We start from the raw sequence: 16072 nt of genomic DNA, 5'->3' as shown, positions 1-16072 counted from the left end.
CTGAGAGAGAGAGAGAGAGAGAGAGAGAGAGACAGCATGAGCAGGGGAGGGTCAGAGAGAGAGGGAGACACAGAATCTGAAACAGGCTCCAGGCTCTGAGCTGTCAGCACAGAGCCCGACGCAGGGCTCAAACCCACGAACAGTGAGATCATGACCTGAGCCAAAGTCGGATGCTTAACCACTGAGCCACCCAGGTGCCCCTGTGCATTGTTTTCTGATTGCAGCTGGGAGCACTCTGAGACAAGGTGAGGCTGACAGGTAGAGCATCTCTTGCTTGAGTCTTAGACTTTTTCAGAAACAGAAGAGAGTTACTTTGTGGGTGGATGTGTACTTAGCAAGTAGGCATGCTTGGTAAGCCAGTCCCAGCCAGCCAGACATGAGCCAGCGAGGGTGAAGAGGTAGCAGCATTTTCAAGGTCAAGCAGGCATGGCAGCTACTCTCCTCCTCCCTTGTTTTGTGACCGTGCAGGAAGGCCAGGGTTTTTTGGGCCCTGTGGTGCTCTCACATTTGCATCCTTACCACAGGGCCAGTGTTGGCATCTTCAACGTTTCTAACCATCGGAATTTCTACTTTCCTTTAGGAATCATCTTCTAAGCCTGATAAAAAGGTTTCCGTCTCATCCGGCCAGATTGGCGGCCCCCTGGCTTTGCCTTCAGAACACGCAGGAGGAGGCCTGAGCATTGGGGCCACAAACAGGGAGCTCTCATCCCAGGCGTCTGGCAGCCTTGCTAATCCTGCTCCTATCAACCTGGAGGACTCGTTGGACGGAGACTTGATCCATAATTCAGCCTCCTCATTGGAGACTGTGTCTAAGGAACTGGCTGTGCTGAACAGCAGAGCAAGTGGGAGCTCTGAGTTCACACTGCCTGTGCCCCCGAAAGCACCTTCAGAGAAGATCGCAGGGACCGCATGTGCAGACGAGAAGAGGAACTTCCCAAAGTCCAACCCTTCCGCCCCACCGCCTTCTAGTTCTCTGCAGTCTCCCCTCAATTTTCTGGCTGAACAGGCTTTGGCACTGGGGCAGTCCTCTCAGGAGAAAAAACCAGAGAGTTCTGGCTACAAAGAGCTGTCCTGTCAGACTGCGCTCAGCAAGGGCCTGCAGGAAGTGCACCCGTCCAAAGCAAAGCACCACGGCTTGCCACGGACGTCTCACACACCCCAGGCGGCGGCTCCTGTGCCCGGCCCCCACGTGAAAGTGTTTCATGCGGGTGCTCAACAGCAGAAGAGCTTCACCCCCCCTTCTCCTTTTGTCAATAAGCTCCAGGGCCCCAAGCCTTCCTCCCCACAGTGCCATCGTTCCCTCCTCCAGCTTGTGAAGACAGCAACCAAAGGCCAGAGCTTCCATCCCTCCACGCCAGCCTCTTCAGGAGGCACACCGGCCTCCAGCAGCAACTCTCATAAGACGCCAGCCTCGTCCTCCACTGCCCTGAGCCATCCAGCAAAACAGCACTCAGTCAGCTCTTCAGGGCCGTCTTACAAGAATAGTCCCTTTGCCAGCTCTGTCTCTAAACATGGGGTTTCTTCTGGCAGCTCTTCCTCTGGAGGAACACCAGTCCAGAGCTCCACTTCCGGGAACCTGCTCCCCGGTGTACAGCCTCCCTCCGCAGGACAGTCTGCCAGCAGACCCGTCCCAGGCTCTGCAGTGAAAAAACCACCCGTTTCCCAGAAGCTGACCCTGGTGGCCCCTCCGGGTGGTCCAAATGGAGACTCCAGTGGTGGGACCCAGGGAGTGGCAAAGCTACTGACCTCCTCCCTGAAGTCCAGCGCAGTTAGCAGCATGACATCGTCTACCTCCTTGCCAGTGAGTGTCCTGGCACAGCAGCCTGCCCCTTGTGAGTCTGGGGGACAGGGCCGCTTGCCTTGCCCTGGTCAGAGAGTGAGGTCTGATTACTGAAGGTCAGGTAGGAACAGTGAGCCCGGAAATCAGGAGGAGGACGGGGCTTCCTGTTTTCAGGTCTTTGCTTTGCTAGTGGTAGGAATCCCAGGCTCTGAGGATGAGCAGAGGGAAAGGACTAGTTTGCAGAGATGCTGTGATCCTGGGTGGCATAGAATGAGCCACAAAAGTCCTTTCATATTTCATCGCCACCTATTTGTCCATCTCTCAAAACAAGTAAGTGAGTATGGTATCATCTCTCAGATCATGAGTTCTGTGGAGATGTTCAGATGCCCCAGGAAATCAGTAACTTGTAAGAGTGATTCTCTTTTAGTTGAATTTTATTTTTTTTATTTTTATTTTTTTTTTTAATTTTTAATGTTTTTATTTATTTCTAGGAGAGAGAGAGAGAGACAGAGTGAGCAGGGAAGGTCAGAGAGAGAGGGAGTCACAAACTCTGAAACAGGCTCCAGGCTCTGGGCTGGCAGTCAGCAGAGTCCGACGCGGGGCTCGAACCCACGAACCGCGAGATCATGACCTAAGCGAAAGTCGGACGCTTAACCGACTAAGCCACCCAGGCGCCCCTCTTTTAGTTGAATTTTAAAGGACACTGCAGATCAGACCAAGGCAATTTGACAGAGTCCAATGGCCGATGAGGCTTGCTGATAGGTAATTATGAGAAGTTTGGATATAGGCTGGGGAAATGAGAGAGAGCAATTGTTTCACGTTTCTAATACATAAAATGACTCTGCGGTTACAAAGACAAAACTATATAAAGGTATGTTCAGCAAGGTCTCACCTACGTCTAGCCTGTTCCAACCCCCGCAAGGTGGCTGTGTTCCTTGGTTTCCTGATTTCTTTCTTTCTTTTTAATATTTTTAAAAATGTTTATTTATTTATTTCTGAGAGAGAAAGAGACAGTGTGAACAGGGGAGGGTCAGAGAGAGAGACACACACAGAATCTGAAACAGGCTCCAGGCTCCTAGCTAGCTGTCAGCACAGAGCCTGACGCGGGGCTTGAACCCACAAATGGTGAGATTGTGACCTGAGCCGAAGTCGGATGCTTAACCAACTGAGCCACCCAGGTGTATCTTTCCTGATTTCTTTCTAAAGACCAAGTTCAAAACGCGCTCACGCGCGTGTGTGTGTGTGTTATGTTTAGTGTATATAAATAGGAACACACTGGTGTTTCTATATGCCCACAGCTGTGGATGTCTGCATAAGGTGGTCTTCATTTCTTGCATAAAGGAGGCATATTTAATACCTGGCTTTTTTATTTTTTAATTTATTTTTGAGAGAGAGACCGAGTGCAAGCGGGGGAGGGGTAGAGAGGAGGGAGACACAGAATCCGAAGCAGGCTCCAGGCTCTGAGCTGCCAGCACAGAGCCTGACATGGGGCTCAAACCTACAAAGTGAGATCATGACCTGAGCTTAAGTCAGACACTTAACCAACTGAGCCACCCAGGCGCTGCACTCCATGCCAGTTCAGAGACTGTCCTCTTCCTTCCTTTGAGGGCAGCAGAGTAGGGGCCGCCTTCACAAGGGGCGGTCTACAAGTGGGTTCCTGCCCTGCACATCCGTTTCCAGCTTTGGTTTGTGAGTGAGCTGTGGACAAGGCTGGTGCTCTGACCGTGCTGTGTTTTCTCCCCAGAAAGGAACGAGTGGGGCTGTGCTGCTGGCCAGCTCCTCGCCCTTAAATCTGCTGTCTGCGTCCTACAAGTCCGGTGGCCCGAAGCTGCCTGGAGCCATGAATTCCAACTCCCTCGGGATCATCTCCCAGTTTCCCCTCCATGTGGTTTCCTTCAGCGCCGAGTCCTCTGCCAAAGCAGGGGTTTCCAAGGATGCTATCGTCACGGGTCCTGCCCCTGGGACGTTCCACCATGGCCTCAACCATAGTAAGTGCTTCTCTCCTCATGCTGGATGGGCAGAAGGTCCCCACTGGCTGTGCTGTGATTGATGAGTTCTGTTGTTGTATGCTGGGTTCCTGTGTTTGTCTGATGTGTGATCCCGGGCAGCGTTCCTGGGAACTGTGCTGAGCCCCCTCCCCTTGGGGTTCTGACTCAGAACCAGTCCAGTAGGTTGTCTGGGCTCTCTTCCACTGAAGTGGCTTTTCTGTTCCTGTCTTCAATGTGTGTGTTTTGTTCTTTTCTCCCCTCCTGTTTTCTCTCAGGTCTCCTGGCTGGCTTGCACTCCAGCCCACCCCGGGCAGCGCCTCTCCCACACGCTGCCGTGTCCACCCACATCCCGCAGAGTCTGCCAGGTAATTGCCAGGTGGTCAGAGTGCCACGTGCACCATGTGCTATTCTGCCTTCCACTTGTTAAGATGCCTTGTCTGCTGCTAGGGAGTTCAGTGTCTTTCACTCGTTGTCACTGTGTTATCTTGGATTGTCCTTCAAGGCTCAGGCTCTTTGGGTACTCAGATCAACATAGGTTTCCACTTTGGAATATCCCCTTGTTCCCCTCTTGGGATTACCCCCGGGTCGGCCTTACCCCGTGTGCTCACAGGGGATGTAGTGATGGCCTGTGTTCAAAGCAGGGGAATTCTCTTAGTTAATCTTGGTGCTCACATTGGTGCTCATTTTCAAGGTTTAATTGGGGAACTGAAAAGTGTTCACATTTAAGCTGCTACACCTTCCAGGTGCTGCTAGCGAACAGAAAGCTTTATTTATGTGTTTGTTTGTTGAGAGAGACTGAGAGTGTCATGGTGGCAGGCGGGGGCCGGGGGGGGGGGGGGGGGGGGGGGGGGGGTGGGGCGTGGAGGGCAGAGAGAGAGAGGGACAAAGAGAGAAAGAATCCCAAGCAGGCTCTTCACTGTCGGCATGGAACCTGATGTGGGGCTTGATCCAGTGAATCTTGAGATCATGACCTGAGCCAAAATCAGACATCAGTTGCTTAGTGGGGCACCTGGGTGGTCAGTCAGTTAAGCATCTCCCTCTTTGGTTTTGGCTAAGGTCATGACCTCACTGTTAGTGAGTTCCAGCCCTGCATTGGGCTCTGTGCTGATAGTATGAAGCCTGCTTCGGATTCTATTTCTGCCCCACCCCAGCTTGGGCTCACTAGCTCTCTCAAAAATAAATAAATGAGTTGGACCCTTAACTGACTCAGCCACCCAGGCACCAAAAGGCGCTTATAGCTTTAGTGAAAGGGAGAGCCCAACGGCACGATCACGGTGGCGGGCTGTTAGGAGGGACCCTTACCTGTGATGCCAGCATGTGTGCCCAAGTGGAGCAGCTTTCAGTTGAGTTCAAGGGTGAAGGCACACTTGCGGGAACACGGCAGGGGCTATGTCTCTGTAGAGCAAAGGCTTTCAGAAAGGGGTGTGGTATTGCTGTGAGAAGGCAGCTGGAACCTGATTTTTTTTTTTTAATTTTTAATCTATTATTTATTTTTGAGAGAGAGACAGCGACAGCGTGAGCAGGGGAGGGTCAGAGAGAGAGGGAGACACAGAATCTGAAACAGACTCCAGGCTCTGAGCTGTCAGCACAGAGCCTGACGTGGGGCTCGAACCCGTGAACCATGAGATCATGACCTGAGCCGAAGTCAGACGCTTAACCGACTGAGCCACCCAAGTGCCCCAGTTGGAACCTGATTCTTAAGTACACCTAATGGGACGCTGGTGGGCAGCCTCACGAGATCTGGGTCTCGGCCTCCTGCTCTTCTTACTACTGTAGGCCTGCTGCAGAGAGGCCCAAGGAGGCCACTCCGGTCCGGGGAGAGCTGTTCTGCAGGATGCTGAGCCTGGGGTGGCCCTGGTGTGAGGCTCCGAGGTGGGAGTAAGACAGGGAGCTGCCTGGCTGCGTGTGCCTGTGTCCTGTTGCTTCCGAGTGTGTGCGCCACCACATGTGCTGTGGGTCCCTGGCCCGAGGCTGACATGTTCCTAGTGCATGCTGGAGGCTGACTGCATTTAAGAAGGGATTGAAGATTTGTAAGGTGGAAATTTTCATTCTTTAGAGAAAGGAAGCGAGGGGCTAAGCCTGTGTGAACAAGGACTCTGTTTTCCTCTAGAGAAGTGGTAGCTGCAACGGACTCACCTCACACTGGCAGCTGCTGCTGTAGCTAAGAGGGTAATGTGGGGTCACAGAACCACCGAGGTGAGACCTTGTGATTTGAAAGATAGCCCTGCCTCTGCTTGCTTTCATGAATGTCACACTTTAAAAGAAAATAATTGAAGAGCCATTGGAAACATGACTATTGGCCCTTGCTATTTTCAGTGCAAAAAATAAGGAAGGGGGCAGTGCTTTCTTGTACCGCTTCGGTCTCCTTTACATCTTGAGGTTGGAGGATTCCATCGAGTGGTTGTAAATGGAAAACTGTGTGACTGCATCTGTTGTGCTCTCTTTCCTGTGCAGACTCAGAACGCTAGCCTTCTAGCTCCTTGAGCTGGTCTCGTAGGACCTGAGGGTTCTGATGGTGAGAGTCTTATTGCTGCTTGAGTGCAGCACGGTCTGGGGACCCCACAACAGAGCCCAGGCTGCCAGGGGACGTTGGTGGCGACCAAGAACACACATGGCTGCAGTGGCAGGCATGTGGCGAGCCCCTGCCCTCATGCGTGCCATGCACACTGCAGGCTGCATCTCAGCCTCCAGCAAGAGTTTTTGGGTTCGTTTGAGCCTTAGAACACTCAGCTTTCAGGGGCTTTTGCCAGTTAAGTGATCCCCTTGAATTTTTGTTACTGCTGCCTTAAAGGAATCCGAGATCCTGAAAGGCTTGTGTTTTTTCTTTATTCTTTTCCAGATGCTTCTCAGCTTCATGGGAAAGGGGCTGGTGTATCACGGAAATTGTGACCTCTTCAGAGGAAAGGCCCGCCTAACTTAGGTCTGGGTGGACGCTGACCAAGTAGGTCTCGGAAACTGGATAATCACTATGCTCTTTCTGCCAATTGGTTTCCTTCCGGCGAAGGTGTGAGCGCTGAGGGGAGCGTCTCTTGGCACTGTGGTGTGCCTTCAGCAAGGGGAGCAGCCCTGGGCTTCTCCGGAGGCACTGACAGGCTTGGTGCCCCGGGCCCCGCGGCTCGGTCATGGACAATCGTTGTAGGGGCAGCTCTGGGCTGGGGTGCGTGCTAGGTCATGTACGAAGCTCTGGTGTCGGGGCAGAGCAGGGCACACCTATTTTAAACCTGCTTGACCCCAGCATTTGGTCAGAGTACCTCATGGTGCCCTCCTGATCAGGGACTCCTTCTGGCCACAGTGGGATCCCTGACAGTCATGGTGTCCGTCCCATCCTCAGGCTGTGTGCTCAACAGGACAAAAACCCAGGCTGACACACAGCTGGGAGACTTACCTTGTCTTTTTGAAAAACACTCAGAACACCTAATGCGTGCTCATCGTGGTGGGGGCCAGCTTCTCTGCTGAACATGACAATGAAGCTCTTTCAGAGAAAAGACCTTTGTAGATTCAACAATTGTGACAGGATTTTTAAAGACACTTATTTTGGTCCATGTTTCATTATTACCATTAATGCATTGGATAGAATGGGACTGCTTTCCGCATGTCATGTTATAGTAAGACATAATTCCAGTGCCTTTATGGTGGAGCAGAATTAGACACACGTCCATTCAGCCCTCTGAGTGGATCTCAGATAAAGACTTTTTAAAAAAGATATGTCTGTATTTAAGACATAGCCAGTTTGAGTTTTTTACAGTTGCACATCCTAATCTGTGCCGTCCTGACTTGAAGGTCATCTGGGCCCCCAGGTCCCAGTAGAGCCAGGGCCCCCATTTTGTTTTTCAGAGTTCATTCAGGTGGACTGAAGAGCCCCAAAGCCCTTCATCTCTGAGGGCCAAGGATACAAGGGGTTCCAAGTCACAGACATTCCAGTTTGTTTTATTTAGAAACCATTCTCAGGCAGAGCTGCGGGAACAGGCCCCTGTGAAGCGTCTGCCGTGTAGAAACGGGCCTTGACGTCCTAGGGCTTTCCAGGCGGCAGAGCTGTGCGCTGACTTGAGGGTGGAGCGCTGATGAACTTGGAGAGTGCGTCAGTGACAGACTAGGACAGCTGCCTGTAGTGCACTCCACCAGCGGCTGCTTCACAAGGACGTTTGGGGCGCTTGCCAGTCCTGTGAAGTGTGCACCGCAAGGCCCGTCTGAACTGACCCCTTCAGCTAAGTGATTGCAAATATGTTAAGGGTCAGCAGCCTCCTCAGAATGTACAGGCAGCTCTCTCGGTCCCTGCCTTCCAGGGTACAGTGCTCAGTAACTCACCATTCATGCAGAAGTTTGCCGAGTTTCCAGCGGAGCAAGACCTCTATCAGCTATCCAGCTAGGCCTCTGGGTTTTTTGTTTTGTTTTGTTTTGTTTTTTTGTTTTGTTTTAACGTAAGAACCAACATGTGTTTCACATCTGGCTAAAGTGGATTCCTTATCCCTTCATTGTATCTATTTTTTGAATCTTGGGTTTCCAGTTTGTTTACAGAGTAGTCTTAGGTAGTAGCAAAAGAGCCAAAGAAGAGATTTGTATTGCTGAGCTCAGAGCCTTGCAGAGGCCTTCCGTGAGCACTGAGCAGTGGGAACTCTCCAGGCTTCTCCGCCCAAGAACACCCAAGGTCCCTTCCCTGCAGCGCTCGCTCCCTCCTCCCCGTGTACCATTGAGTGTGCAGCTGGAGCTGAATACCCTCATTTTTAGGAATCTAGTGATGCCTCTTGCCTCAGGGAAATGTTTCTTTGATGGGGAGTTTATGAGATTTCTTTTTCTTCTGTATGCTTTATTTGTGGTAACGAAAGAGTGAATGACCTAAACAGCCATGGCCGGGCAGACGGGCTCCCGGGGCCTGGGGCTGCGGCGCTTTCCTTGGCGCAGCCGTTCCTTAGGTGTGAGAGGGGCTGTGGCTTTTGTGCTGCGGCGCGATGATGTTGGTATGGGGGGGCGGGGGGTGGAAATTGTTAATCTTGTATAAAGCAACTCAATAAATTGTTTCAAGGTTTCCAAAACATCATTTTGCCAACTAATTCTTTTTACCGTATTTGCAACTAATTCTTCCTCCCCTGGGAGCCAGTATATGTGGACTATCCCTTGCTGCCAGGAGCCAAGAGGGGCAGGAGAAGCAACTAAGCTTCACATGCAAAAGAAGAAACAACATTAAATTAGAATCAAGCCACCAGGTGTTTATTTTTGCACTATAAATAGAGTTCCCATTTCCTTCCGTAATATATGAGATAACAGAACCTAAAATTCATTTGGTGAAAAATCAAAGTGTAGTATATACCTAAATACCAATGAGCTAACACACAAGACTTGTAAGGCATTAAAACTAAGGCTACTAGCAACAGTCTATTATGAAAATACTTTAATTTCAGAACCACAACACATTCTCTAATGATGCATGTTCCTGGGACATTTTGGCTGACAGTTAACCTTCACTCTAGCACCAAAGGCCAGACGCTGTTCTGTTTTCTTTGCGCCTCTTCTGGCACCGAGCCTGGATCTAGCTCACCAGGAGACCTCTGACAGAAAGTGGGCTCTCAGCCAGAATCCTGGGTTGTGTGTGAATGCAGGTTGGCAGCCCCGAGGGGCCCAGTCCATTGGTACACTTGTACCAAGGTGTGTGGAAGGGAGGCCTTTCGACCCCTGGGGTGTGAAGGCCGGCACGTGGAACGGCTCCTCCACTTTGGCTGTCGTGTGCTTTAGTTTTTTGGGAAGCTTCCAGGTGTCACACAAGAAGTCTATTGATGGAAGTGTGTAGGAAAGGGACAGAAGAGGGGCATCGTAGGTGTCTAATCATCAGAGGATGAAGCAGGTCCCTCACCCAGGTTGAATGACAGTGAGAAGGGCTCAGCTCTGCACAGGTTTGGAGCCTGCACAGGGAGGTCAGGGAGGAGAAGACCCGGCAGTTCTGGCTAGGAGACGGCCGGCGGGTTGTCTGCTTCAAAGAAGGTGAAGAGGTGGACCAGACCTACTTCTGCCCGGACACCAGGACGGCCAGCTCCTGGATGGACATATCCTTGTTGACGTAGCGCTCGTACTGAGCCGGGGTCAGCCGTCCTTTCTGCAGGGCCTCTTCAATGGAGAACTTCCTGCCAGACTTCCTGTCGTGGATCACGGAGGACTCACCACTGGGACCCTTCACAGAGATTTCCTCCCAGTCACACTCCTGGCTCCTGAGTTTCACGAACATGTTCCAGTCGATGAGGCCGGCCCGATGGGCTTCCTCTGGGGACAGCTCCCGGCCAGTGTCGGGGTCGATGACCACGATGGAGCGCCGCAGGTGGTTCTCTCTCTGCTCCCTCTTGACGGCCACGGAGCCCAGGCGCTTCTGCAGCTCATCGATCTCCAGGTCTTTGTCTTTGGAGAGCCTCTTGAGGTCGTCCAGCTCTCTCTCCAGGGACCACAGCCTGGAGTCCAGGGTCGTCCCCGAGTCCACCGTGGGGGTGTTTCTCAGGTCGCGGGTTTCTGTGGCAGCCATTTCCATTTCTGACTGGAGCCTCCGGGTCTCGAGCTGCAGGCTCTGCCGCTCCAGCTGCAGCCTGTGGTTTTCTTCCCTGAGGAAGTCCAGCTCCTTGGACGACTTGGAGTTAGAGAACTCCAGCTCCGACAGCTTGGTCTCCAGCCGACTCACTTCTGCGTCCAGCGCCCTCTTGCTCCGGCTCTCCTCCTCCAGGCTGCTCTTGAGCTTCTGGATCTCTTGTTCGGTGTCGCCTTTCTCTACCTGGACGCTTTCAGAGAAGACCACCTTCTCCTTGACCTCCATCTTCTCCAGGTTGACGAGCTTCTTTTTCAGGGTCTCGAGCTCGCTCTCCAGGACCTGCCGCCGGTGCCGTTCTTCCTCCAGCTGCACTTTGAGCAGAGAGTGCTCCCTGGCCTGCTGCGGGTCCTGCTGCAGCACCACCTTCTGCTTGAGGGTCACCTTCTCCCGGGCCTCCCCCTCCTCTTTCTCCAGGTCGGCCAGCCGCTGCTTCAGGCGCTGCACCTCCAGCTCGGCCTCCCTGCGGGCCTGCCGCTCGCGGTCCAGCTCCTCCAGCTGGCGCTCGAGCTCCGCGCGCCTGCGCTGCAGCCGCCGCAGCTCCCCGCGGAGGTTGTCGATCTGCCTCAGCTCCACATCGATGCTCTCGGTGAAGGCGTCCACCTCTGCCCGCAGGCTGGGCTCCTCTTCGTACCTGACCACCTCCTGCTGGACCACCTTCTCCTTCACCCGGGACAGCTCCTCCTCCTTCTGCCTGATCTTCTCCTCCTGGGACGCCCTCTCTCTCTCCAGATCGACTTGTCTCTTCTGTTCCTCTGAGAGCCTGGCCCGCAGAGACTCCACTTCCTCTTTGGTTTGGGGGTCTTCCTGGAACTGGAGGATCTCCTGGACCACCTCCTTGGTCTGTACCTGGGGTTTGGTGTCCTTCAGGGACTGGATCTCTTGCTTCAGCTGGTAGATTTCTAAGTCACACCTTTCAATAAGTCTGGTCTTGTCCACAATCTCCTCCCTGAGCCTCTGAAGCTCTTTCTCCATCTCGGGGTCAGTCTTATACTTGATGACTTCCTTAGTCACCTCTTTGACCTCTACCTGGGGGCCCCGCCTCCTGAGCGCCTCCAGCTCGCTCTGGTAGCTCTTCAGCTGCTCCTCGGCCGCCCGGTACTTGCGCTCCTGCTCCACAAGCTCCATGCGGAGGTTGGCGACTTCCCTCTCTGCCTCGGGGTCCGGCCGGACAATCTCCCGCACCTTCTCCTGCACCAGCACCCTGGCATTTTCCTCCTCCAGGGCCCAAATCTTGCGAAGCAGCTCAGTCTTCTCCCTCTGGTTGGTGCGAGCCTTGGCGGCCTCATCCTCATACCTGCGTTTGAGGTCGCCGACCTCCCTCTCGGTGGCCACATCCCTTTCCACCTTGAGCACCTCCTTCACCGTCATCTTCCCCTCTGCCATGGCGCGTTCCTTCTCCAGCCTCTTGAGCTTGTCCTGGAGGAAGCTCAGCTCCTCTTCGTGCTCCGCCCTGAGCTTGCCCTCCCGCTGCTGGGCCTCCCGCAGCTGCCGGTACTCGGCCTCCAGCTGGGGGTCATTCTGCAGTTTCACCACCTCCTTCTCGGTGACCTTCTCCTGGGCCCGGTCCTTCTCCTCGGCCAGGGCCGCTATGCGCTGCTGCAGGAGAGCCGCCTCCGCTTCCCGGGTGCCCTTCTGCCGCCTCAGCTCCTCCAGCTCCTCCCTCAGCCTCAGGACCTCGTCCGCTTGGGCTCGGTCCGGCTCGACGCGCAGGACCTCCTTGACCATGTACTCCTGCCCCCCGTCCAGGCTCTCCTGCTCCAGGGCGCGCAGCCGCAGCCGCAGCGCCTCCAGCTCCTCCTGCAGCAGCTGGTTCTTGTGCCGCTCCGCAGCCAGGATCTGCTGCAGCTGCTGGAAGCTCTCCTCCAGCGCCGGGTCTGGCACCTTCTTCAGCACCTGCTTCTGCACCACCGCCTCCTGTGGGCTCCGCTGCTGCAGGGCCTGGACCTCCTCCTGGGCGCTCCTGACCTCCTTCTCCAGCTGCTGCCTCCGCTCAGTCTCCTCCTCCAGCTCCTCCTGGACCTTCCACGTCTCCTCCCCCGCGGAGCCCGGGGCGCCGGGCTGCAGGGGCTTGGGGCTCGCCCCCACCTCTGGCTGCTGAGGAGGAGAAGACAGTGCGTGGTTAAGGCTCTGCCCGGCCTGTTGCCACCTGGCTGGTGAGACCAGTCCCCCTGTGACCCTGCCCACCAAGCTCCCTCACTGTCGGGTTCACGGAGTTCTAGGGTTGCTTTAGAAGGTGGTAAGACACACAGTTTAGGTTTTTTAAGTAGTAGTTTATAACCATGGCCACAGTCCCACCTCCGGTGCTGTTCCCAGAGGCTGTCATCTTTGAGACATGTACGTGTTTAGCACGTGCCACATGTTTATGTTTCTGCACGAGCAGCCGTCCCCTCTTCTGCAACTCTGCTTGCTGCGCTCGGTACAGAGACTTCCACGGTGGCACTAGGTCATTTTCCACCGTATGGATGGACAGACGTGGGCCCCTGAAAACAAGTTACCTGCCCTGGGGACTCGGCAAATGTTTGTTGGACGGAACACGTGTTGCTTTCGTGCCAAGAGAAGTGCTGGCTGGGCCAGCACTCGCGCTGGTGCCGTCCATTAGCCAGGGACGCCACCACCAGCTCACGGACTGTGTCCTTGAGGCAGAATGGGCCTCGTTTCTGACCCGCTGGAATAGTCTTAAGTAGAAAGTCTTCCTAAGATCCATTACCTGTCGCAGGAGACTCAGAGCAAACTCCAGATTCTGCAGCCTCTGTCTGTTGACGGCGTGAACTTCAGTGAACTTGGCAGCAAGAGCCGCTTCCTGCAGGAGAGCAGTCAGCAAACAAGAGTCAACAGGCTGAACAGAAGGGAGCCGGACCGTGTTTGAGAAGTTTGGCCTTTGGGGATAGAGGGTAGCTTCTGATCTCCTGCTACCTGGAGTTGTGCTGTAGTCTCAGCTAGCGGAGAAACTGGATTTAGAGTAAGAGGACTGAAAGTCTGCTGCGACCGTAAGCAGGTCTCTCTCTCTGAGCCGAAACGTACCCGTACGCGGAAGGAGCTAACCCCCGGCCTCCACGTGTACTTCCCCCAGACCCCTGGGGCAGGCTCTTTCCAGGTATATCCGCGTCACTGCCTGAGAACAAGTTTATCATCTTTTCTTACTGAACGGGTCTGCCTGCACCCAGGAGGGCTCTGGGCCCCACTCCCCTGTTGGGGTGCGTCTCCGAGGCCTGCGTGCTGCGCCTCCCCCAGGCCTGCCCACGGGGCTCACCTCTTCCCTCACTTTGGCGGCAGGGGACTGGAGCCTGGCTCTCTTGGTGACGTGGCTGCTCCTTCCGTTCTCCAAATCAAGAAGGGACCTTAGTTTCTCTGCTTCTAACTCATAGTCCTGGGTAAGAGAGAGACGGGGCAGAGGGCAGATAAAGTGAGGTCGAGACAGCAACGTCCTTCTGCCCCTCGTAGCTGACTGCGGAGGTCTGCACGGCTGCATCCTGCGCTAACTGCCAGGCCATTCTGAGAACCATCGCACATCAGCTGTCCAGGGCCGTGTCCCTGGACCCAGGACACGGCAGAAGGGAGGCCCGCAGTCCCCTCCTGCCCCAGACGGAGCCCCCTCCGGGCCCTGAGTGTGGCACGCTCCTTTCTCCTCACAGTTCGTGAGCCGGTTCTCCTGATGCTCCTGCGCCCGATCTCCCCCCTTTAGCGCTCTGCCGGCTTCGTGATCCACTGACCTCGCCGTTTCTCCACCCTCGGCCCGTAGGTTAGCTCTAGTTTTTCTCTTTTGCTTCGGTAAAGAACGCTATGAAGATTTTATTTATTCTACTTTGTTGTTTTGTTTTCCCTCTGGGATAAATGCTCCCAGTTTACTGCTTCAAGCAGCAGCAGTCCCTTCTCTGGTGTTCGGTGTCGGGAACACAGTTTTCCTCAAGGGCGGTGCCCACTCCCAGGGCTGCCCGCGGCGCCCGAGGACGACCCACCAGCCCCAGCGCCTCTCTGTGCAGCCCTCCCGCCTTACACTCGGGGCGGGAGCTCCCGGCTCACCTTGACAGCTTGCTGGTACTGCTGGGAGCAGGTGCAGACTTTCTGGACTTCCTCTTCCCTCCGTGCTATTTCATCCAGCAGGTTCTGTCAAACAACAGAGATGTTAAACATAAAAAACAAAACCAAACCAAACCAAAAACCACCCTTGACAGAGTAGCTGGATTCCTCAGAATCTGAAACCCTACTCCTCCTGTAGTGCAAGGAGTCATGAACGGCTTCCTTGTGTAAGTTGTCACAAAAGGCAATTCTCCGGCCCTGTGAGGAAGCGCCAGCAACATCGTCGTCTTTGCCAGGAAACCAGGTGTCAGGCCCGGCTCTAATATCTTACTCAGACGATCTCACGTCATCTTGAAGATGTCCTGTGAGGTAAGGGCTGTCACTATCTCCAGTGTATGAGCAAGGAAACTGAGGCACAGTTACCCTCAGTGAGTTGCCCATGGGGACATGGCTGTTAGGGTCGGGACCTGGGATTGAGTCTAGGCAGTTGGGGTTTTGTGTCCCTTGTCCTGTGTCCGTCACTCCTGAGACACTGCTGCCTTCCAGGGGACCAGGGACTCTGAACTTAGGAAATGCGATTTTTTTTTTTTTTACCACGAGGACCCCTCTTGTGTTGCTGTAGCCATCTGCTCACTCGGCCAGCCTGCGTGGACTGTCCACGCTGGGCCAGGCCCTGGGCTGGGCACCGAGGAGGGAGCGAGACCGCTCTTGTTTTCAGAGTTGGGTGCTGGCAGCCAGGCAGGGCCCAGGTCCCTCGAGGACACGTCTCTGCCTGGCCTTTGCCTTCTCCCACCAGGGCAGGCGGCAGCCACCGCCTGGCTCCCCTGCACGCCTGGGCCTTGCCGACCTCCAACAGCCCCCGAGCCGCTGTCGGCCTGTGAACGCGGACGCATCCGCCTTACCTTCTGATTCTTCAGCTTGGTCTCCATCTGGCTGAGGCTGTCTGTCTCCTGGGGCTCGTAGCTGGGGGTGTGAGACAAGAACTGGAGCGTGTGGTCGTAGCCGCTGCGGTAGTTGTCATACGCGGCCCTGGCGCTCTGCAGGCTCTGGGCCCTACGGACGAGAGCCTGTCAGGCCTCTGCCCCAGTCAGGAGATTCCTCCTATCTCCCCCCACCCTTTATTTATTTATTTTTATGTGCTTTTTTTTTTTTTTTTTTTTTTTTTTTTTTTTTTTTTTTTTTTTTTTTTTTTTTTTTTTTTTAATTTCTGAGAGAGAAAGAGAGACAGCATGAGCAGGGGGTCAGAGACAGAGGGAGACAGAGTCCGAAGCAGGCTCCAGGCTCCGAGCTGGCTGTCAGCACAGAGCCCAACGCGGGGCTCGAACCCACCAACCGTGAGATCATGACCTGAACTGAAGTTGGAGGCTTAACCGACTGAGGCACCCAGGCGTGGCCTCCTATCTCTTTTTAAAGAAATCATCTTTGCTCATGTTTTAAAAGCAGGAGGGATCAAATATAACCTAACAAAATAACCTAAACATTCCTCAGAAAGAGAGTAGTTGGGGCACCTGGGTGGTTCAATCAGTTGGGCATCCTTCGGCTCAGGTCATGAGCTCACCCACCATTCCTGAGTCTCCCCCCCCCCCTCGCCCCCCCCACTCGCCTTGTGTGTATGTCTCTCTCTCTCAAAAATAAACATTTTGAAAAAAAAGTAGTTAACCAAATTACGGAATGTTAAGTTAGACTACTCCCTGACCTCGGAGCAGCACAGGTAGGTCCACACAT

The 16072-nt window shown here is 54.2% G+C and overlaps 2 protein-coding genes across 4 annotated transcripts in view; one reads left to right on the top strand and one right to left on the bottom strand.

Annotated features, from left to right (window-relative positions):
* Positions 1-8798, top strand: part of UBN1 (ubinuclein 1) — a 39638-nt gene extending 30840 nt beyond the window's left edge. Inside the window, exons 15-18 of one of the 3 annotated variants that reach the window (XM_039239237.1) lie at positions 581-1801; positions 3525-3768; positions 4044-4133; positions 6608-8798. In XM_039239237.1, coding sequence (XP_039095168.1) covers positions 581-1801; positions 3525-3768; positions 4044-4133; positions 6608-6657 — 1605 coding nt within the window. In that variant the 3' untranslated portion in view covers positions 6658-8798. Of the gene's footprint in view, positions 1-580; positions 1833-3524; positions 3769-4043; positions 4134-6607 lie in introns of those variants that run through there. The other 2 variants (XM_039239238.1, XM_039239239.1) reach the window with 2 other exon arrangements.
* Positions 8799-8951: 153 nt separating this feature from the next.
* The window catches only part of PPL (periplakin), a 46957-nt gene continuing 39836 nt past the window's right edge, over positions 8952-16072 (bottom strand). The window contains exons 18-22 of the mRNA XM_039239301.1: positions 15250-15400; positions 14351-14434; positions 13581-13697; positions 13038-13130; positions 8952-12424 (exon numbers count right to left, since the gene is read on the bottom strand). Of these exons, the coding sequence (XP_039095232.1) occupies positions 9761-12424; positions 13038-13130; positions 13581-13697; positions 14351-14434; positions 15250-15400 (3109 nt within the window). The 3' untranslated portion in view covers positions 8952-9760. The remainder of the gene's footprint in view (positions 12425-13037; positions 13131-13580; positions 13698-14350; positions 14435-15249; positions 15401-16072) is intronic.

This window comes from Hyaena hyaena, unplaced genomic scaffold (genome assembly GCF_003009895.1).
Source record: "Hyaena hyaena isolate Hyena2069 unplaced genomic scaffold, ASM300989v1 scaffold_155, whole genome shotgun sequence".
NCBI classification, from domain to species: domain Eukaryota; kingdom Metazoa; phylum Chordata; class Mammalia; order Carnivora; family Hyaenidae; genus Hyaena; species Hyaena hyaena.
This window is presented reverse-complemented; position numbering and strand designations above follow the sequence as displayed.